General features: G+C 40.7%; 1 protein-coding gene across 2 annotated transcripts; it reads right to left on the bottom strand.

The window, feature by feature from the left end:
- Positions 1–33: 33 nt before the first annotated feature.
- On the bottom strand, positions 34–22,581 carry ambra1b (autophagy/beclin-1 regulator 1b). Of its 2 annotated transcripts, XM_034587116.1 has the most exons (16): positions 22,233–22,581; positions 17,348–17,553; positions 15,757–15,815; positions 15,139–15,322; positions 10,795–10,967; positions 10,452–10,518; positions 8,290–9,812; positions 8,033–8,119; positions 4,875–5,060; positions 4,147–4,227; positions 3,042–3,142; positions 2,856–2,966; positions 1,570–1,758; positions 1,304–1,458; positions 882–1,021; positions 35–256 (listed from the first exon to the last, which is right to left on the bottom strand). In XM_034587116.1, the coding sequence occupies exons 2-16, from the start codon at positions 17,477–17,479 to the stop codon at positions 148–150; spliced, it is 3,297 nt and encodes a 1,098-aa protein (XP_034443007.1). In that variant the 5' UTR covers positions 17,480–17,553; positions 22,233–22,581; the 3' UTR covers positions 35–147. The 2 variants fall into 2 exon arrangements, with proteins under 2 accessions (XP_034443008.1, XP_034443007.1); XM_034587117.1 differs by lacking the exon at positions 4,875–5,060 and having other exon boundaries at positions 34–256; positions 22,233–22,542.
- Positions 22,582–22,840: the final 259 nt, after the last annotated feature.

The raw sequence follows: 22,840 nt of genomic DNA, 5'->3' as shown, positions 1-22,840 counted from the left end.
CACAACTATTAACTACCTATACAACAACAGTCTTTTTAGTTTATTCAGTTCAGTAGTCGGGTTTCAGCAAGGTGTGATTTTCAAAATAAAACTTTTTATTTTGACAAAACAACTGAAACATGAAAAAGTGTGTAATTCGTCCTGTTCTCACCCTGGTCTGTCAGAACCTCGGGTTCTGCTCGTTCCACTGTTGTTGACAGAGAATAAAGGTTCACTGCTCGAATCTCCAGGGCCCTCACCATCGCTGCGATAGAACCTAAACACACACGTTCCACTCGTTAATTCACTTCCATTCAGGAAGTCTTAAAAGCAGAGGAGGGATTTCTTCGTGGAATCACTTGGACCATGACCTCATTAAACTCATTTATTGAGCTCACAATTAATGTTCTTCCTGTTCAGACTGAGCATTAAGATAATCACATCAGGTGACTTCTCGCTGTGGAGGAGGAAGCTCAGAGGGAAAACCAACAAGCAAGGAGGAGGATTTAACAAAGTTAAGGCTTACACTTCACTCTTTGTCTCAAAGGTTTCTGCAGGTTTCAACAAGTTCAGTGTCCGACCTTAAGACCATAATGAAGGAAATTTCAAACCTACGTCGAGTACAACAGGTATGAAGGAACAACAGACTCAGAATTAAGAGAATAACCCTGGAAAGACAAAAGGTATCCATAGTCTATGAGAAAAAAATATAGTTAGATTGTTTTTACTTTGGTCCATGTCCCATCTGCTAACATGGTGGAGGTGGGGTTTATGACCTATGTCGTCCAACTATATTTACAGTCTGTAAATGAATTATCAGTGTGAAGTGAAACTCGTCTCCCTGCAGTAGCATGAAGGATTAATGGTTTCTGGTTTCCATCCTGACGCTGGTGGACACTCACACTGGGCGACAGATCACCAGGTCTCCCTTATTTGTTCCATAAGCCAGCCCCATCCCAGGATCCGGCAGCCAGCGAGCGGAGTTGATGCTAACATGGCGCCTCTGGTCTGGAGCCATGGGATAAACTACGTTGAAGACCATCTGAAACACAGCGGCAGGTTCAGCACATGCGTGTTCAACAACAGTTACTGTGAAAAGTGTAAATATAAAAACAAACTCAAAGTGTTTGACAGATATAAAACTGAAGCTTCATCCTTACTGCTATGTTTGAATAATGTTATCGCCAAAATATTACAACTGGACAATAATCAGAGGGAAACAGGCAGGTTAAAAAATAAACAATAATAATGTGTGTGTGTGTGTGTGTGTGTGTGTGTGTGTGTGTGTGTGTGTGTGTGTGTGTGTGTGTGTGTACCATCTCACCCTGATAGAAGTCTCTCCTCCGTGTGGCTGTTGCAGGCGGAAGACTTGCGCCACCATGTGGTCGGTGGTAGGATGTAGCAGGATCCTGCGAGAGGCCAGACCCACCATCACATAGCAGCCCATTGGAGACAGACTGACAGAGATGGCATTAGGACCTGGTGGGGGGGTGTTAAGAAATAATCTTTTGAGTAAAACATCAAATTACACATTTCGAACTATATGTGAACACTCACAGGACGAGAGCTGAACTTGAGGGGGACACTTACCAAACCTCTTGGTGTAGAGCATCTCTCCCAGGTTGTGTGGAGCCAGAGAGTAAATGGCCAGGATGCCCTCGTCTGGAAAACCCCGCTGACTGCTGGGAATGAAGACGGCCAGCAGCTGACCGTCTGCTGAGATGTCACAACTCGCATCGTTGTAGATCTTACAGTTTGGCACCAAAACGTTCACGGAGGCTGGTCAAGAGAAAATAAGACACAAACGCACGTCTTCAGTATTTCACTCTTCAGCTCTCTAACCCCAGTCATCACCACAAGATGGCAGCGTTCGTTTGTGAGATAGTTTGGCTTCATTTCTGGAGGAAGTACAGACATGTCTTTATATACAGTCACTCATGGTCTGTATATTAGGGCTGAACCTATCGAATATTTTTTTATCGATTAATCTAACGATAATTTCTTCGATTAATCTTTTACTACTTGATTAATATAATTATGAATTTAATTTTAAAAACTTGTCATTTATATGTATTTAATAATCTTCTCTTAAATACAAACAAATCTGACAAAAACAATTTTCCACAGCAAAAAATAGCTCAGTCTTTAGTGCTATCTGCCTTTTACAATTCCATAACTCTCCAAAATAAAATTTTTGAAAGAGCTTGGTCCATTAAAGTAAAAGGAATATATCAATCTACATTAAGCTATAACAACAAAATAAATCATAATACTCATAATAAAATAAATATTCTTTTCTCATTCCAAGTAAAATAATGGCTTTTGAAAAAGGCATCTTAAAATAAAGTGCTTAATTTTAGGAAAAATTTATAAAAAGATGAAGTTTGAGTTTCCCCCTTTCCTTAATATATAACTACATTTCACATAAAAACAATGTCAACAAACATTAACAACCAAACTGGTTAACTTCCTTCTTTGTTCCAACTTTCTCTGGTTCAATTCTTTTATATACAGTCTATGGTTCAGTGAGAGAAGTGAACTCAACTGAGCACTGCCAGGATTCACTACCGTAAAGACGGAAAATGTGTGAGCGAGAGAGCGAGAGACCGCTCTCGCTCTAGCGCAGTCCTGGAACAACTGCTTCTCCCTCAAAAAGTCCTATATGTGATATAAAGATACCGTGAGAATCACAAGACTTTGCCGAAGTCAAATAATAAGTATGCAGAATAGTAATATATGGCCAATGCATTGCATGCATAGGCACACATAATAAAATAAAGCCTTCCTCATTAACAACCCTCACATCATTGATAAGACTGTTCAACACCCACTGAACACAGCTCAGTGATATCAGACTCAGGTGAGCGTCATCGTACCGTTGCTGATCTCAGGCAGGTCAAACTTGGTGAAGTCCCACCACTGCAGACGGTAGGTGGTGTTTGCGATGTTGCTGGCGACCGCAGACTGTCCGTCACCGATCGATGCTCCTGAGAAAACAACAGGGTCAGCTCAACTTCAGATTTGCACATTTCCTCCGTTTGTCTGGCAGCTGTTGTGTTTACCTGCGAGCACTCTGTTGACGGAGGAGTGTGTGGCCAGACCAGGCTGCCCTCTCTCGTGGAAGATCCCAGCATAGGGCAGATACTCAGGGAGGAGGAAACGCCTACAGCAGAACCGGGACAAACAGAACTGATATAAATCCAAACCTGAGCTGAAATCAATAAGTGAACCCTTGCTTCCCATTCACTCTGTGTGTGTGAGCGAGGGGGCGATTAAACATTTGCTTACTTTGGTTAAGCAAATCCGCAGCGTTACCGGGCCCTGTTTACGCACGTGTCACGTGGATTCTTTTGTACGTGACAGCGATGTATGTTCATGCGCGTGCATATGCACCCCCACTACCTCCATACTGAATGAATTCTGTGTTAAAGTCTAAAATCAAAAATCTGTTTAGATTGGAAATCCTCTGGTGGGCAGCAGGTGTAACTCATTAAAACATACAGAAAATAAGATCAGTGTATGATGCAACAGTAGCATTAGAGTGAACAAGAATCTGAGGGATACTCCAGATCCTTGATGAAAGATCTGAATCATCTCAAATTAAAGCTGTTTTCAGACATCACCATCTGTGTTTCACAACAGCATCAGATCCTCCTCATGGTTCAGGTGAGAGGGGGGGCAGCCGGGTGCAGCAGACAGAGACAGGAAGTGACGTGTTACCTCTGCTGCAGAGGTCATGTGATCATGTTGACATCACCTGACACGCCGTCAGCTCTGATCACCACAAACTCTCTTCACATCTTCGTCTGTGTCTTCATCGTGTGTGTCAGCACTTCTTCACCAGAGAGATTTGTGTCCCGTGTTAGAAGCTCCTCCCCCCCCCCACTCACTCAGTGGCGGATCCTCTGCTGTTCACACTGCTCCTGGATCTAGACTTTATACAGGAGCTCAGGGGGAGGAAGACAAACTGAGTCTGATCCTCCAGAGAAGATCCAGAGAACTGAGGAGCTCAGTCTGAAGCAGCTTCAAACTTGTTCATCAGGACTAAATATAAATTCAGGTCTTTCTTCATCTTTAAACTCAGGATTGGGAGACTAGTAAAAACCAGAGAACAGGTTCTGCAGAAGAAGAGTTTAGAGTTCAGATCAGACCTTCGAGCGGACTCACCTAGGAACAAAGCGACCAAGCGAAGGTGCAGACATCCTCGCATTACGTGGCGTCCTGTGTCTCGCTCTGTCTCCATTATCACTGGAAAAAAGAAAATGGTTAGACAGACCAACATTAACAAACTATACATGTTACAGGCTCAGAAAACACTTTTCAAACAAAGGAAACAGAATAAAGTAACAGAATACTGGTTCTGCTGAAAATAAAAACACAATTAAAATTTACATAAAATATTCACCACAATATTCAACAGAAAACAAGTCAGACACAGAAACTGTGCTCGTCTCTAACAGCAGCTCATTCCAACATCCAGGAAACAGTTGACAACTGTCTGGACTGTCGCTGTCACTTTTTGACTTGACACAATTCATTCAAAAGCATTTGTTCTCGTTATACTCTGAAGGAAAATAAACAGGAGCCAATCACTGAATATTCATATTGACCACTCAAATCTGATTGGCTCTTGTGCAGTGCAGCACTGATAAACGGCCTCTGCTCCGTCTCATGATGATGAAGCTGTGTTTTAACATGAGTTTATCCTGACTGCATAATGTTTCAATCATTGTTTCTGTAAAACAAAACCACTACAGCATGACACTGAGCTGATGTGATGATAGAACATCACTTTGCTGAAGTTTGTGCTGTGAAAACACTTTTTCCTTTTTCCTCAGACTCGAGTCATTAAAAAGAGATGAAACAATAGAGAAAAGATCCACAGTGAAACCTACTCCAGCTCCTCAAAGTCCATGTCACTGTTGTCCATGGAGCTGGAAGGGTTGCTGGCAGGGCTTTCTGAAGAGGACGACATGGCCCGCAGGCGGTTCTGCTGGTAACGAAGCGAGCGCTGGCGAATACTGTCTCGTCTGGAGAGATACTGGATCATCCTCTGGGCGTAGTAAGCAGCTGGAGAAAGTCTGGTCAGAACAGACGATAACTTCAGGCCCATTCTTTCAACAGCAAACATGAAGAGTAGCAGTGACCGGCTCGAAAAGTGTTGTCAGTAGTCTGACACCACGTGACTTAGAAACTGTTTCCTGACGTCAGTGTGACACTGGTTTCAAATCTCCTGGTTGTCATGAAAAGAAAAATCTCAATCTGATTTGTAGCATCCTCTCTACACCTGACTTCTGACCTTCTGTCCCTGCACAGGAAGTGCCTCTTTAATCCACTGAGACGTGTGAGCAGCTCGCATTCATTTGAGAGGAAACTTTAAGCTCACTTAAATGAAGCATGAGTGTACCTGGCTAGATCGAGCTAAATGAGTGTTAGCGTTCCTGGCTAGATCGAACTAAATGAGTGTGAGCGTAGCTGGCTGGATCGAGCTTAATGAATGTGAGCGTACCTGGCTGGATCGGGGTAAATGAAGTGTGAGCGTACCCGGCTGGATCGAGCTTAATGAATGTGAGCGTAGCTGGCTGGATCGGGGTAAATGAAGTGTGAGCGTACCCGGCTGGATCGGGGTAAATGAAGTGTTAGCGTACCTGGCTGGATCGGGGTAAATGAGTGTGAGCGTACCTGGCTGGATCGGGGTAAATGAGTGTGAGCGTACCTGGCTGGATCAAGCTAAATGAGTGTGAGCGTACCTGGCTCGATCGAGCTAAATTAATGTGAGTGTACCTCGCTGGATCGAGCTAAATGAGTGTTAGCGTACCTGGCTGGATCGGGGTAAATGAGTGTGAGCGTACCTGGCTGGATCGGGGTAAATGAGTGTGAGCGTACCTGGCTGGATCAAGCTAAATGAGTGTGAGCGTACCTGGCTCGATCGAGCTAAATTAATGTGAGCGTACCTCGCTGGATCGAGCTAAATGAGTGTGAGCGTACCTGGTTGGATCGAGCTAAATGAGTGTTAGCGTACCTGGCTGGATCGGGGTAAATGAAGTGTGAGTGTACCCGGCTGGATCGGGGTAAATGAGTGTGAGCGTACCTGGCTGGATCGAGCTAAATGAATGTGAGCGTACCTGGCTGGATCGAGCTAAATGAGTGTGAGCGTACCTGGCTGGATCGAGCTAAATGAGTGTGAGCGTACCTGGCTGGATCGAGCTAAATGAGTGTGAGCGTACCTGGCTGGATCGAGCTAAATGAATGTGAGCGTACCTGGCTGGATCGAGCTAAATGAGTGTGAGCGTACCTGGCTGGATTTAGCTAAATGAATGTGAGCGTACCTGGCTGGATTGAGCTAAATGAATGTGAGCGTACCTGGCTGGATCGGGGGTAAATGAAGTGTGAGCGTACCTGGCTGGATTGAGCTAAATTAAGTGTGAGCGTACCTGGCTGGATTGAGCTAAATGAGTGTGAGCGTACCTGGCTGGATTGAGCTAAATGAAGTGTGAGCGTACCTGGCTGGATTGAGCTAAATGAGTGTGAGCATACCTGGCTGGATCGGGGGTAAATGAAGTGTGAGCGTACTTGGCTGGATCGGGGTAAATTAATGTGAGCGTACCTGGTTGGATCGAGCTAAATGAGTGTGAGCGTACCTGGTTGGATCGAGCTAAATGAGTGTTAGCGTACCTGGCTGGATCGAGCTAAATGAAGTGTGAGCGTACCTGGCTGGATTGAGCTAAATGAGTGTGAGCATACCTGGCTGGATCGAGCTAAATGAGTGTGAGCGTACCTGGTTGGATCGAGCTAAATGAGTGTTAGCGTACCTGGCTGGATCGAGCTTAATGAATGTGAGCGTTCCTGGCTAGATCGAGCTAAATGAGTGTGAGCCTACCTGGCTGGATCGAGCTAAATGAGTGTTAGCGTACCTGGCTGGATCGGGGTAAATGAAGTGTGAGTGTACCCGGCTGGATCGGGGTAAATGAGTGTGAGCGTACCTGGCTGGATCGAGCTAAATGAATGTGAGCGTACCTGGCTGGATCGAGCTAAATGAGTGTGAGCGTACCTGGCTGGATCGAGCTAAATGAATGTGAGCGTACCTGGCTGGATCGAGCTAAATGAGTATGAGCGTACCTGGCTGGATCGAGCTAAATGAGTGTGAGCGTACCTGGCTGGATCGAGCTAAATGAGTGTGAGCGTACCTGGCTGGATCGAGCTAAATGAGTGTGAGCGTACCTGGCTGGATCGAGCTAAATGAGTGTGAGCGTACCTGGCTGGATCGAGCTAAATGAATGTGAGCGTACCTGGCTGGATCGAGCTAAATGAGTGTGAGCGTACCTGGCTGGATTTAGCTAAATGAATGTGAGCGTACCTGGCTGGATTGAGCTAAATGAATGTGAGCGTACCTGGCTGGATCGGGGGTAAATGAAGTGTGAGCGTACCTGGCTGGATTGAGCTAAATGAAGTGTGAGCATACCTGGCTGGATTGAGCTAAATGAAGTGTGAGCATACCTGGCTGGATTGAGCTAAATGAGTGTGAGCATACCTGGCTGGATTGAGCTAAATGAGTGTGAGCATACTTGGCTGGATCGGGGTAAATTAAGTGTGAGCGTACCTGGCTGGATTGAGCTAAATGAATGTGAGCGTACCTGGCTGGATCGAGCTAAATGAGTGTGAGCGTACCTGGCTGGATTGAGCTAAATGAATGTGAGCGTACCTGGCTGGATCGGGGTAAATTAAGTGTGAGCGTACCTGGCTGGATCGAGCTAAATGAGTGTGAGCGTACCTGGCTGGATCGAGCTAAATGAAGTGGGAGCGTACCTGGCTGGATTTGGGTAAATGAAGTGGGAGCGTACCTGGCTGGGTTGGGATTAATAAAGCATTAGCGTACCTGGCTGAATCGGGGTAAATTAAGTGTGACTGTACCTGGCTGGATCGAGCTAAATGAAATGTGAGTGTACCTGGCTGGATGAAGACAAATGAAGCTCAAGTGTACCTGGCTGGATCGGGGGTAAATGAAGTGTGAGCGTACCTTGCTGGATCGGGGGTAAATGAAGTGTGAGCGTACCTTGCTGGATCGGGGTAAATAGGGTGGTCTCTTGATCCTGACATGTCATAGCGAGACAACGATAACAGAGATGATTCCAAAAGTCGCCTGTATGAAAGAAAAAATGTAAAAAGTACTGAATACTTAACTTACCATTTGAGGTAAAAGCAGCTGATGATTGATAAAACCATGACTAAATGCAATGATGTAAATTTCTACATATCAAACAGATATTGAATTTTTAATCCATTAACTAAGTGATGACATGCAGACTGTACCTCCTCAGGGAGTCCTCATCTGGGGGGTCAACAGGCATTTCTTGGCTTAAGGCCTCCGGTGGCTCTGCCGATCGTCCAGCAGCAGCCTGCCGGTAAACCCTCTCCCACTGTGCTGTGTCTTGGTTGTACACCAGTCCCACCGTCTGCTCTCCAGTCTGGCTGGAAGATGGGGCTATCGGGAAGGCCACTGTTCCTGCTCCTCCACCTCCAGGGGGAGGCGGATGCTCGTTGGGCTCCGGAGGTGCCCTCCTCTCTTGGGTTTGGGCTTCTAGTGTCCTCCTGCTCTCCTCAGGATGCCATGGGGCTGAAGAGGCAGGGAAGGAAGAGGAGGAAGAGGAGGGCTCCAGAGACGAGGCAGAGGTGGAGGAGGCCTGGTTGGTGCGCTCCCAGCGCTGAGAGTCATGGTTGAAGGTCAGTAGGTTGTGGCAGGCCCGGCAGCGGTTCAGATGGCCGCGGGAGGCCGGGGGAGTAACGTTGTCCAGGCTGTGGGAAGCAGGGGGAGGGGGAAGAGGAGGCTGGTAGTGGATGATGGTAGGGGTGGAGGAGGATGAAGATGAGGAAGGCCCTGCTCTGTCTGGGTCCATGTTATTATTCAGCAGCTCTTGGCTCGGCTCCTGGCTTCCATCTGTCATGCTGCCCCCTAATGGAGGCTCCAGGTCCTGCATACGGTCAAACTCCATGAAGTAGCGGCTCAAGTTGCACTGCAGCACATTGCGGAAAGAGGCTGTGTTGCTGCGAGAGCCGTCCCAGAAAGGGTGGTGACCGCTGCTTGTACCAGCAGCATCTCGGGCCCCTGGCTCTCCTTGTTGGGGGAAACCCCGTCCCTCAGTGGCAGACGTGTATACAGGGGAGTGAGAGGAACCGTCCTGCTGACGGAGCACTGACAGAAGGCTGATGGAGGACGAAGAGGTTCTTGGAGGCAGCATACCTGGACCAACCCCTCCCTCCCTCATGCTGAGGAGGTTGCGTGTCCAGTCAGGTCCCGGTCTGGAGCTGGAGTGCGGCTCTATGCTGCTCGGTGCAGTGGGATTAAGAGAAGTGCCGGCGCTGTAGTAGACTGAGGTAAAGGCTGAGGGTCGTTCAGTGGGCTGTCTGGGCTCCGTGCGGGCCGAAGAGAAAGTGGAAGCAGGGGGAGGCTGGGGGGCGTCAGATGATATCCGGGGATCAGAGGGGGTCATGGAGGACCCGTTGGCAGGTAGGGAAGGGTTCCGATTGACTGAGCAGCGACTACACAGACAAACCATGCCCAGGTGCTGAGTGCAGCCAGGGAAAGGTGGCCCGCGTTCAGGGCTGGGGAACTGGGGCAGAGGCAAGGGGGGAGATTCTCCAACATTGCTCCCATTGTCACTGAGAGGGCGCGGCTGCTCGCCTCCCACCTGAGCCCCAGGGGAGCGAGACGACAAGATGTGGAGGAAGTTGTGGAGTATCGGCGTGCGGCGAACCGGTTGGGTCGGCAGGAATGAGCGCTGACGGAAGTGAGGCATCTCAACACTGTCCATGGGAACCTCTGAGTCCTCCTCATTCTGAAAGAGAAATAAACCACTCATATAAACAAATAAATCAATATGACATGAAGTATATGAAAAATGTAAAAATTAATGCAGCCATTCATTAATTTTGAAAATCCTAATACATTTATATTTCTCTTTTATTTGCTTCTGTTTTGCATTTATCTACTTTCAATCAAACTCTGCTTTTCCTATTTATTGTGTGAGCAAGATCTCTGATGTCAATCAACCACAAAACTAAAATAAATGAATACAAGTGAAGACAGTGATAAAGGGAATACATTTAAAAACAAATTGAATTTTTTAAATATTAAATTGGAGAGCTTTAAAATAAAAGCAGAAAAATAAAGTAAATTAAAATGAAAATAGCAATTTACATCAAGTTAATCAATGCCTGCATTTATTTCAATATTACTTTAATGCATTTAATGGCATATTAATGTTATTGTGTCGTTTATTAATGTATTTTTAATTATATTATATAATTATATACTGTATATAATATATTCAGGCAACCAGCAACTATATATGAGCCAGTGTAGGAACAGCACTGTAGAGTAAGATTCATTTTCCAAGAATGAGTTTTATAAGAATGATTGATTATGAAATCAATCATTCTTATAAAACTGTCTCAGCACAGTCCAGACTTCTTACCTGCTGATTGGACGGATTCACTATCGCTGTCAGCAGGTTGTGACCCAGGGGGTCAAACCTCACCAGCCTGAAATTACACAAGAAACACACAAAGATGTGATGATGGTTTTACAGTGACATCATTTATCACCAGAATCAGTAACTGAACGTGAGCAGGTTCTCTCCAGAGCTTTGAAGAGAAAACCTTGAAAACCACATGGAACCAGCTGGAGGACCAAGTTGTATATTTTTCACTCAGAGAAATATTTTAATTCTGTCCGTTGAGTTGTGTTCTTCTTATTTTGGAATGAAGGAAGGAAGCCCTGTCCATCACCACAGTGAGCAGTCAGACAGCTAAACCCACCGAACTCTCTCTGTCTCGCTGCCCGTCTTGACGACGGCGAAGGGCTCTGGCCGGCTCCAGTCCCAGAAGTGGAGCTCGTTGTTAGTGGCGATCAGGAGGAGCTGAGCGGTCGGGTGGAAGGCCAGAGAGGCGATGGCAACATTACTCTCTGTGAACCAACTCTCACTGCCGCCCTGCAGAAAGAACACAGGCTCCCATCAGTAACCTGAGCAGGTACGACAACAACTCGTATATATCCTCTACTCACAACTCAAACCTTCATTGTACACACTCAGATTATTTCTACACTAAAAGTGAAGATAAATCAAACAGAGAAAAACCTGAACAACATTAAGTGTAGAATGTATATAAAGATGATCAGCATCTGTATATAAAGATGATCAGTGACTGTATATAAAGATGATCAGTGACTGTATATAAAGATGATCAGTGACTGTATATAAAGATGATCAGTGACTGTATATAAAGATGATCAGTGACTGTATATAAAGATGATCAGCGTCTGTATATAAAGAGGATCAGCGTCTGTATATAAAGAGGATCAGTGACTGTATATAAAGATGATCAGTGACTGTATATAAAGATGATCAGTGACTGTATATAAAGATGATCAGTGACTGTATATAAAGAGGATCAGTGACTGTATATAAAGATGATCAGTGACTGTATATAAAGACCATCAGTGACTGTATATAAAGATGATCAGTGACTGTATATAAAGATGATCAGTGACTGTATATAAAGATGATCAGTGACTGTATATAAAGATGATCAGTGACTGTATATAAAGATGATCAGTGACTGTATATAAAGACCATCAGTGACTGTATATAAAGACCATCAGTGACTGTATATAAAGACCATCAGTGACTGTATATAAAGATGATCAGTGACTGTATATAAAGATGATCAGTGACTGTATATAAAGATGATCAGTGACTGTATATAAAGACGATCAGTGACTGTATATAAAGACGATCAGTGACTGTATATAAAGATGATCAGTGACTGTATATAAAGATGATCAGTGACTGTATGATCAGTGACTGTATATAAAGACCATCAGTGACTGTATATAAAGATGATCAGTGACTGTATATAAAGATGATCAGTGACTGTATATAAAGACCATCAGTGACTGTATATAAAGATGATCAGTGACTGTATATAAAGATGATCAGTGACTGTATATAAAGACCATCAGTGACTGTATATAAAGAGGATCAGTGACTGTATATAAAGATGATCAGTGACTGTATATAAAGACCATCAGTGACTGTATATAAAGACCATCAGTGACTGTATATAAAGACCATCAGTGACTGTATATAAAGACCATCAGTGACTGTATATAAAGAGGATCAGTGACTGTATATAAAGATGATCAGTGACTGTATATAAAGATGATCAGTGACTGTATATAAAGACCATCAGTGACTGTATATAAAGATGATCAGTGACTGTATATAAAGATGATCAGTGACTGTATATAAAGAGGATCAGTGACTGTATATAAAGATGATCAGTGACTGTATATAAAGACCATCAGTGACTGTATATAAAGAGGATCAGTGACTGTATATAAAGAGGATCAGTGACTGTATATAAAAACCATCAGTGACTGTATATAAAGACCATCAGTGACTATATAAAGATGATCGGTGACTGTATATAAAGATGATCAGTGACTGTATATGAAGAGGATCAGTGACTGTATATGAAGAGGATCAGTGACTGTATATGAAGAGGATCACTGACTGTATATAAAGACCATCACTGACTGTATATAAAGAGGATCAGTGACTGTATATAAAGATGATCAGTGACTGTATATAAAGATGATCAGTGACTGTATATAAAGACCATCAGTGACTGTATATAAAGACCATCAGTGACTGTATATAAAGACCATCAGTGACTGTATATAAAGACCATCAGTGACTGTATATAAAGAGGATCAGTGACTGTATATAAAAACCATCAGTGACTGTATATAAAGACCATCAGTGACTATATAAAGATGATCGGTGACTGTATATAAAGATGATCAGTGACTGTATATGAAGAGGATCAGTGACTGTATATGAAGAGGATCAGTGACTGTATATGAAGAGGATCACTGACTGTATATAAAGACCATCACTGACTGTATATAAAGAGGATCAGTGACTGTATATAAAGACCATCAGTGACTGTATATAAAGACGATCAGTGACTGTATATAAAGATGATCAGTGACTGTATATAAAGACCATCAGTGACTGTATATAAAGACCATCAGTGACTGTATATAAAGACCATCAGTGACTGTATATAAAGACCATCAGTGACTGTATATAAAGAGGATCAGTGACTGTATATAAAGACCATCAGTGACTGTATATAAAGAGGATCAGTGACTGTATATAAAGACGATCAGTGACTGTATATAAAGATGATCAGTGACTGTATATAAAGAGGATCAGTGACTGTATATGAAGAGGATCAGTGACTGTATATGAAGAGGATCAGTGACTGTATATGAAGAGGATCACTGACTGTATATAAAGAGGATCAGTGACTGTATATAAAGACCATCAGTGACTGTATATAAAGACCATCAGTGACTGTATATAAAGACGATCAGTGACTGTATATAAAGACCATCAGTGACTGTATATAAAGACCATCAGTGACTGTATATAAAGACGATCAGTGACTGTATATAAAGACCATCAGTGACTGTATATAAAGAGGATCAGTGACTGTATATAAAGAGGATCAGTGACTGTATATAAAGACCATCAGTGACTGTATATAAAGAGGATCAGTGACTGTATATAAAGAGGATCAGTGACTGTATATAAAGACGATCAGTGACTGTATATAAAGACGATCAGTGACTGTATATAAAGACAATCAGTGACTGTATATAAAGACCATCAGTGACTGTATATAAAGATGATCAGTGACTGTATATAAAGACAATCAGTGACTGTATATAAAGAGGATCAGTGACTGTATATAAAGAGGATCAGTGACTGTATATAAAGAGGATCAGTGACTGTATATAAAGAGGATCAGTGACTGTATATAAAGACGATCAGTGACTGTATATAAAGACAATCAGTGACTGTATATAAAGACGATCAGTGACTGTATATAAAGAGGATCAGTGACTGTATATAAAGACGATCAGTGACTGTATATAAAGAGGATCAGTGACTGTATATAAAGAGGATCAGTGACTGTATATAAAGAGGATCAGTGACTGTATATAAAGATGATCAGTGACTGTATATAAAGATGATCAGTGACTGTATATAAAGATGATCAGTGACTGTATATAAAGAGGATCAGTGACTGTATATAAAGAGGATCAGTGACTGTATATAAAGAGGATCAGTGACTGTATATAAAGAGGATCAGTGACTGTATATAAAGAGGATCAGTGACTGTATATAAAGAGGATCAGTGACTGTATATAAAGATGATCAGTGACTGTATATAAAGATGATCAGTGACTGTATATAAAGAGGATCAGTGACTGTATATAAAGAGGATCAGTGACTGTATATAAAGAGGATCAGTGACTGTATATAAAGATGATCAGTGACTGTATATAAAGACCATCAGTGACTGTATATAAAGATGATCAGTGACTGTATATAAAGATGATCAGTGACTGTATATAAAGAGGATCAGTGACTGTATATAAAGATGATCACTGACTGTATATAAAGAGGATCAGTGACTGTATATAAAGAGGATCAGTGACTGTATATAAAGACCATCAGTGACTGTATATAAAGATGATCAGTGACTGTATATAAAGAGGATCAGTGACTGTATATAAAGAGGATCAGTGACTGTATATAAAGACGATCAGTGACTGTATATAAAGACGATCAGTGACTGTATATAAAGATGATCAGTGACTGTATATAAAGACGATCAGTGACTGTATATAAAGAGGATCAGTGACTGTATATAAAGAGGATCAGTGACTGTATATAAAGACGATCAGTGACTGTATATAAAGACCATCAGTGACTGTATATAAAGACAATCAGTGACTGTATATAAAGAGGATCAGTGACTGTATATAAAGACGATCAGTGACTGTATATAAAGAGGATCAGTGACTGTATATAAAGACGATCAGTGACTGTATATAAAGACCATCAGTGACTGTATATAAAGACAATCAGTGACTGTATATAAAGAGGATCAGTGACTGTATATAAAGAGGATCAGTGACTGTACGACTCAAACAGTTTTTACTGACGACACAAACACAGAAGATGAGCTTCACTTCCTGGTCCCAACAGAACCACATCCAGTGCCTCAGAGGGTCGTACTCACATGCAGGTCCCAGATGCGGACTTCGCCATCAAGGCACCCGGAGGCCACCAGGCCAGGTATTGTTGGGTGAAAGGTCACACACCAGGGGGTTCTACGATGGCCCACTAAGGAATGTAGGCACTTTCCAGTCTTCACCTCAGTTATGTAAATGTTGTGGTTGACATGTGTGGAAGCCATGAGGGTCCTTTAAGAAGCAGAGAGTTCACAGGGCTGTCATGTAAGAATCTCTCTGTCATCACCACTGATAAATAACTGAGCAGCCGGCAGGAAAACAAGGACAAAAATTCACATCAATAAATATTAGCTTTTCCAGCTACATGGAGCAAAAATGTCTGAACAGAAAAAATTCTGTGATTTGCATTTATTAAGAAGCCGGTTGACAATTTTAGTTGGACAATATTTCAGTGAACAGTTTCCTGTTGTAGCGGTGGTGGTGTTGGGGCTATAACAAGACAACTGAGCAGCAGCAGCTTGCTGGTTGAGTTAACAGAGAGGTGGTTTCTAATAGACTGGCAAATAAACAGCTGCGAATGCGAACTCTGTAGTTATAGTAAACATAAACACTTTCACGGGTAATGATGCACAGATACTTCTGAAAAGTTCAGAGGATTTCCTCACCTGTCGGGGCTGAAGGCCAGCAGGAACGTAGACCGAGGGCTGTCCGGCAGTTCCACCTTCTGTTGGAGACACAAACACACCTATTCTCAGATTGAACTTCTTGAGGAGATAAACCGCCTCACAGGATTATTAATAATAAAGAAGTTTGACAATGATCCCTTAAAATGAAGCACTATAATATCACAGGTGACAACCTTCAACTGGACGGGTTAGACTAACTAAGAACTGCGCAAGAAACTCTTCTTCACACCTTGTTTGTTTCAGCCCTTCCAGTTTAGTCTGAAACTGAATATCAGGTGTGAAAGGTTCCTCAGACAGGGTCCAGACCAACAGTCCAAAATTTAGTCCGACCAAAAGAGGTGGTCTGGGTTTGGATCAAACTGAACCATGTGTTCGTTTACAGCGTGAAATATCTGACAGGTTTTCTCATAAATTACTTCAAAAACATATTGCAAATAAGTGGCTCCAACTAAATGCCAGTAAGACCAAAGTAGTTCTGTTGGGTCCGTCCTCTTCCATCACTTAGGGCCCCTGGTGCCTCACCTCCATGTCCAGGCAGCAACTATTTTTCTCATCTTTGATCCAGCCTTAGAATTTGATAAACATTAACACTGTTGTGAAGGCTGCCTTTTTTATCTCAGAAATATAGCCAAACTCAAATCACTCCACTCTTTTTAGATTTGCAGATCGTCCCCACTGCCTCTCGATTGGACTACTGCTATGTCCTCCTTTAGGCACCAGCCAGTCATCACTGTCTCCCTTGCAACTGGTGCAGAATGCTGCTGCTAGACTCTCACTGGAATTAGAAAGAGGGACAGTATCTCACCTGCTCTTGCTACCGAATAGGTAGAGGATTGAGTTCTTCTAATTGTTTTTAAAGCTTTACATGGCCTGGTGCCCCAGTAAATTTCTGAGCTTCTCTGCCCCCTTCCACCCCCAGATCTCCTCGATCATCAGACTAACTGCTCCTGGGCCTCGGTCAAGGCGAGGCTTAGCTATGGGTGCTCCAGCGTTCGCCACAGTTTAAGGTTGAGACTTAAGACGAGACTGAAGACCCACCTGTTCTCTCTGGCTTTTGACTGCCCTTGACTGAGTCTTGTCTTATTATTTATTTACTTGTTTTTTTTAGCCTGTTTAGTCAACTTGTATGCCAAACGGTTTGATTTGTGAACTCATCTTAAACTTATCAGGTGGCTTTTACTATTCTATGATTTGTTTTTATCTCCTTATTCTATTATTTTATTGTACAGCACTTTGGTCAACTCTGGTTGTTTATAAATAAACTTGATTATTATATTACTTTATTATTCTCATAACTAATTTTCTGTCCGTCCACTAATCAAAATTGCAAATATACACAGTGTTTACTTTATTAGGTTCACCTGTGAAGTCCAATACAATCCAACAGTTGACTGTTATGATGCCTGTAATGTTTCTTGTTTCACTGGCTAAAATGAGCTCGATTTTTCACATCCCCCAAAGCATCCATATAAAGGTTTTTCTATGTTGTTTCTTTTTAAGTATTTTATTCATCTCATATGGAAATAAATGGTTTTATTGTAGTAACACTTTAATTCCCAGTTCTCTGTACCTGACTCTGCCATTTCATCCAGCGGACTTTCTCCTCCACCAGTAGCTGCAGGAGACGCTGCGAGCCGAAGGTCTGGGAGCCTCGCTCCCGGTTGGACAAGATCCGGACCGAGTTCTTCTGAAGGGACGCCATGTTGCTACCGGGGGCCCTTGCTGATTGGCGGCTCACTCCCACTGCTGCAAGTCCGTCGCCATGCAGAGTTTAGGCTGAGAGAGCAAAGCAGTTGTTCAGAGTACAGGACAGGAAGTTGGACTCAATGTCCCAACCATGAGCCACATCCAATAATAAAGTCAACACAAAAAAAACATGAGAAAACAGTCCCAAGAAATGATATAAATCTGACATTGATGTTCAGAGAGGAAAAGAAGAACTGAGGGAGAGCTCCGACTGTTTCTACCACAATCACACTTTAAATAATTAAGATTATCTTCGTCAATTCATTTCTCAGTTATTTCCCCCAAGACTCTCAACTCTCAACTCAGTGGCGTGTGTTTGAGAATCACTTCCACAAGAAGTTCATTATTAAATGACGAACATACACCACAGGGTCATGTGACTGATATATCGGTCGGTAGTTTGAGATTTCAGTATCTCATAAATGAGAATTAACTGTTTGTATGTACAGTTAGTTTTATTGAGCCGCTTTGTTTTTATTTCATGTCCTTTAAATGACTGGCTGGCGCTGTGTTTGATTGTGTGTAAAACGACATCTTGTTCATCATCTCTCCTACAAGAGTCAGAGTTTCACTACAAACAAAGATATAAACTGTAAAATCTGAACGTATAAAACCATCAGCGAAAGTTACAAAATAAATAAGCACGGTTGTTTCTGTGGAATCCAGTTCATTCAGTCTGTAATCTACATATATTATAATATATAATCTACATCCTGTTAGTTTGTTGAGTTTGATATTTAAATGAGTTCCAGTGCAGTTAAGAAGAGAGATTTTCTTCTATCTGATACAATCTGATCATCGTTGAACGGACTCTTAGACACAGAGGTTTTACGCTGTGGATGAATTAAAGTGCTCGTCATCATTTCATTCACTTGTGTGTTGTGGCTTAAGCTGAGTAACACACTGCTATTGATCCACTGTTGTGTTACTGCTGCATCTTGTTCTTAGGAATGTTAAACAGCATATATTCTGTTTGAATTTATTCTATTTCTATTCTGAATATTAATCTGATTATGGTGTTACGTGAGTTAATATTCCATTCATGTTCCTGTTTACATATTATTGAGTCTGATTATGATTCACGTCAACATTAAGTCCAGTACGTCATAAGTTTGATGTTTCCCTCATAAATTTAAAACTAACCTGAAATAGTTTTTCATGCTTGATGCTGTCCTTCACCTTCTGAGTGTTTTGTCTCCAATTTTACGAGAGCTTAAATTTATATTTCATCTTGTTTACACTGGAACTAACTGTCATATTTCAATTTCATAAAATGCTGTGGAAACTCCAACAGGACGTTATAATGTGATTAAGACTTAAACATGTTGACATGATGAGACCGAGGTGAGAATACTCCACATCTGATTATTGATTATCTGACTGACGATGTTTCCATGGACACCACCAATCTGATTAACCTTATTCTGAATAAAACCTTCACCTGATTATGATGTTTACATGGGTTCTAAAAGAATATTCTATTCATATTACTGTTTACATGTTACAGTTTGAACATGGCTCAGGTCATTATGTTCACTGCTCCATATCAATCATCAAATTGTGTAACGTTATTCCAGTTTTAACCTGAAATAGTTTTACATATGACGCTGCTGTTTTTACAATTTTGATAATTTTGATACTTCACATGTCTTAATATGATTATTGCTTATGAAATTATTCAGGTTCAGGTAATCAGGACAGTGTCTTATGCAGATTATTGTCTTCTGGTTATCGACGTCCATGTAAACGTCTCTAGATTCTCCAAAATAAGTCAGCCACATAGATCCATCCCTTCAAAATAAAATGTTCACATCAGCCCTGAACACACATTTATACCTGAGAGAGACTGACTGAGCCATTCACAGTCAAAACAATATAAGTTCACGTGTTTATATGAAAATATAGTTATATCTGTTAGATTCAAGCCGAGAGACTGAACAATATGAGTTCACATGTTTATATCGAGATGAACAGTTTTATCTGTTAGATTCACATGTTTATATCGAGATGAACAGTTTTATCTATTAAATTAACATGTTTATATAGAGATGAACAGTTTTATCTATTAAATTAACATGTTTATATCGAGATGAACAGTTTGATATGTTAAATTAACATGTTTATATCGAGATGAACAGTTTTATCTGTTAGATTCACATGTTTATATCGAGATGAACAGTTTTATCTGTTAGATTCACATGTTTATATCGAGATGAACAGTTTTATATGTTAGATTAACATGTTTATATTGAGATGAACAGTTTGATATGTTAGATTCACATGTTTATATCGAGATGAACAGTTTTATCTGTTAGATTCACATGTTTATATCGAGATGAACAGTTTTATATGTTAGATTCACATGTTTATATCGAGATGAATAGTTTTATCTGTTAGATTCACATGTTTATATCGAGATGAATAGTTTTATCTGTTAGATTCACATGTTTATATCGAGATGAACAGTTTTATCTGTTAGATTAACATGTTTATATCGAGATGAACAGTTTTATGTTAGATTCACATGTTTATATCGAGATGAACAGTTTTATCTGTTAGATTCACATGTTTATATCGAGATGAACAGTTTTATCTGTTAGATTCACATGTTTATATCGAGATGAACAGTTTTATATGTTAGATTCACATGTTTATATCGAGATGAACAGTTTTATATGTTAGATTCACATGTTTATATCGAGATGAACAGTTTTATCTGTTAGATTAACATGTTTATATCGAGATGAACAGTTTTATCTGTTAGATTCACATGTTTATATCGAGATGAACAGTTTTATCTGTTAGATTAACATGTTTATATCGAGATGAACAGTTTGATATGTTAGATTAACATGTTTATATCGAGATGAACAGTTTTATATGTTAGATTCACATGTTTATATCGAGATGAACAGTTTGATATGTTAGATTCACATGTTTATATCGAGATGAACAGTTTTATCTGTTAGATTCACATGTTTATATCGAGATGAACAGTTTTATCTGTTAGATTCACATGTTTATATCGAGATGAACAGTTTTATCTGTTAGATTAACATGTTTATATCGAGATGAACAGTTTTATGTTAGATTAACATGTTTATATCGAGATGAACAGTTTTATATGTTAGATTAACATGTTTATATCGAGATGAACAGTTTTATCTGTTAGATTAACATGTTTATATCGAGATGAACAGTTTTATCTGTTAGATTAACATGTTTATATCGAGATGAACAGTTTTATATGTTAGATTAACATGTTTATATCGAGATGAACAGTTTTATGTTAGATTCACATGTTTATATCGAGATGAACAGTTTGATATGTTAGATTCACATGTTTATATCGAGATGAACAGTTTGATATGTTAGATTAACATGTTTATATCGAGATGAACAGTTTGATATGTTAGATTAACATGTTTATATCGAGATGAACAGCTTTATCTGTTAGATTCACATGTTTATATCGAGATGAACAGTTTTATATGTTAGATTAACATGTTTATATCGAGATGAACAGTTTTATCTGTTAGATTCACATGTTTATATCGAGATGAACAGCTTTATCTGTTAGATTCACATGTTTATATCGAGATGAACAGTTTTATCTGTTAGATTCACATGTTTATATCGAGATGAACAGTTTTATATGTTAGATTAACATGTTTATATCGAGATGAACAGTTTGATATGTTAGATTCACATGTTTATATCGAGATGAACAGTTTTATATGTTAGATTAACATGTTTATATCGAGATGAACAGTTTTATCTGTTAGATTCACATGTTTATATCGAGATGAACAGTTTTATCTGTTAGATTAACATGTTTATATCGAGATGAACAGTTTTATCTGTTAGATTCACATGTTTATATCGAGATGAACAGTTTTATCTGTTAGATTAACATGTTTATATCGAGATGAACAGTTTTATCTGTTAGATTCACATGTTTATATCGAGATGAACAGTTTTATATGTTAGATTAACATGTTTATATCGAGATGAACAGTTTTATATGTTAGATTCACATGTTTATATCGAGATGAACAGTTTGATATGTTAGATTCACATGTTTATATCGAGATGAACAGTTTGATATGTTAGATTAACATGTTTATATCGAGATGAACAGTTTTATCTGTTAGATTAACATGTTTATATCGAGATGAACAGTTTTATCTGTTAGATTCACATGTTTATATCGAGATGAACAGTTTGATATGTTAGATTAACATGTTTATATCGAGATGAACAGTTTGATATGTTAGATTAACATGTTTATATCGAGATGAACAGTTTTATCTGTTAGATTCACATGTTTATATCGAGATGAACAGTTTTATCTGTTAGATTAACATGTTTATATCGAGATGAACAGTTTTATCTGTTAGATTCACATGTTTAGATTCACACACAGTGACAGTGTGAAGTGAAACTAACAAACTACAGCTCAGTGTGAACAGAAGCGTTAACGAGCTGTTTACAGTTTCATGAGGAGATGTTAGCCGTTAGCCGCGAAGCTACATTACCTCTGTCCGGATACAGCCGGCAGACCGAGGACATTAAAAACTCAAGCTCCGGATTCTTTAGACGGTTTGAATGAGTCTGACATGAATGTCCACAGAGACTCATCCTTACAACAGCTGTATTATAACCACACTAGTGTCAGAGGAGGGAAGAGAAGCGGGTGTGCGGCCTACCTTCCTTTATCCTGTCGCTCCCTGGCTGGGCCATCACAGGCGAGCTAACAGGCTAACAGCAGCTAGGCTAGCTTATCAGCTAGCTCGGCCAAATACGGAAAATGTGGCCGCTGCAAATACCGAAGTGACCGCTGCTAACATCTGTGTTTGACGGTGAATCTGAGGAACAACGTCCGCGGACACCAGCGACCAACATCCAGAGAAGAGAGGAGCAGAACAGGAAGCGTTTCTACGGCTTTGATCTTTGATTAGCTGCCCGACGACAACTGCTATTGCGCAAGTAGCCAGCGGCTAGCTAGCCACAGGCTGATCAGCAGATCACCGATCCACCGATCCCCGATCAGAGCTCATCGAACCTGCTCTGACGAAACAGAAGAACAGACGTCACCTTGTGACGTCCCGACGAACAACACAATTAAGATCATATTTTAAAACACTTTATTCTAGATTTTTTTTTAAACTGGGAAATAATATAAATTTCACCAGCAAGAGGAAACTCGTGCATCGATTAGAAACCCTGTCAATAATTGATGTTATTAACCAGATATTTTAATGAAATGTTTTTATTATCGAGGAAAACAAAGAAACTGCAAAGAAGATCTGTGACT

This window comes from Hippoglossus hippoglossus, chromosome 6 (genome assembly GCF_009819705.1).
Source record: "Hippoglossus hippoglossus isolate fHipHip1 chromosome 6, fHipHip1.pri, whole genome shotgun sequence".
Lineage (NCBI taxonomy): Eukaryota > Metazoa > Chordata > Actinopteri > Pleuronectiformes > Pleuronectidae > Hippoglossus > Hippoglossus hippoglossus.
This window is presented reverse-complemented; position numbering and strand designations above follow the sequence as displayed.

Bases quoted from the DNA above. Each gene is read 5' to 3' on its own strand.
- ambra1b (XM_034587116.1), bottom strand. From the start codon at position 17,479: ATGGCGTCCCTTCAGAAGAACTCGGTCCGGATCTTGTCCAACCGGGAG. The intron at 15,323-15,756 runs GTGAGGAAATCC...TGCTTCTTAAAG, and splicing joins CTGGCCTTCAGCCCCGACAG to GACCCTCATGGCTTCCACAC. The intron at 2,967-3,041 runs GTAAACACAACA...TTGTTTTCTCAG, and splicing joins CGTCAACAGAGTGCTCGCAG to GAGCATCGATCGGTGACGGA.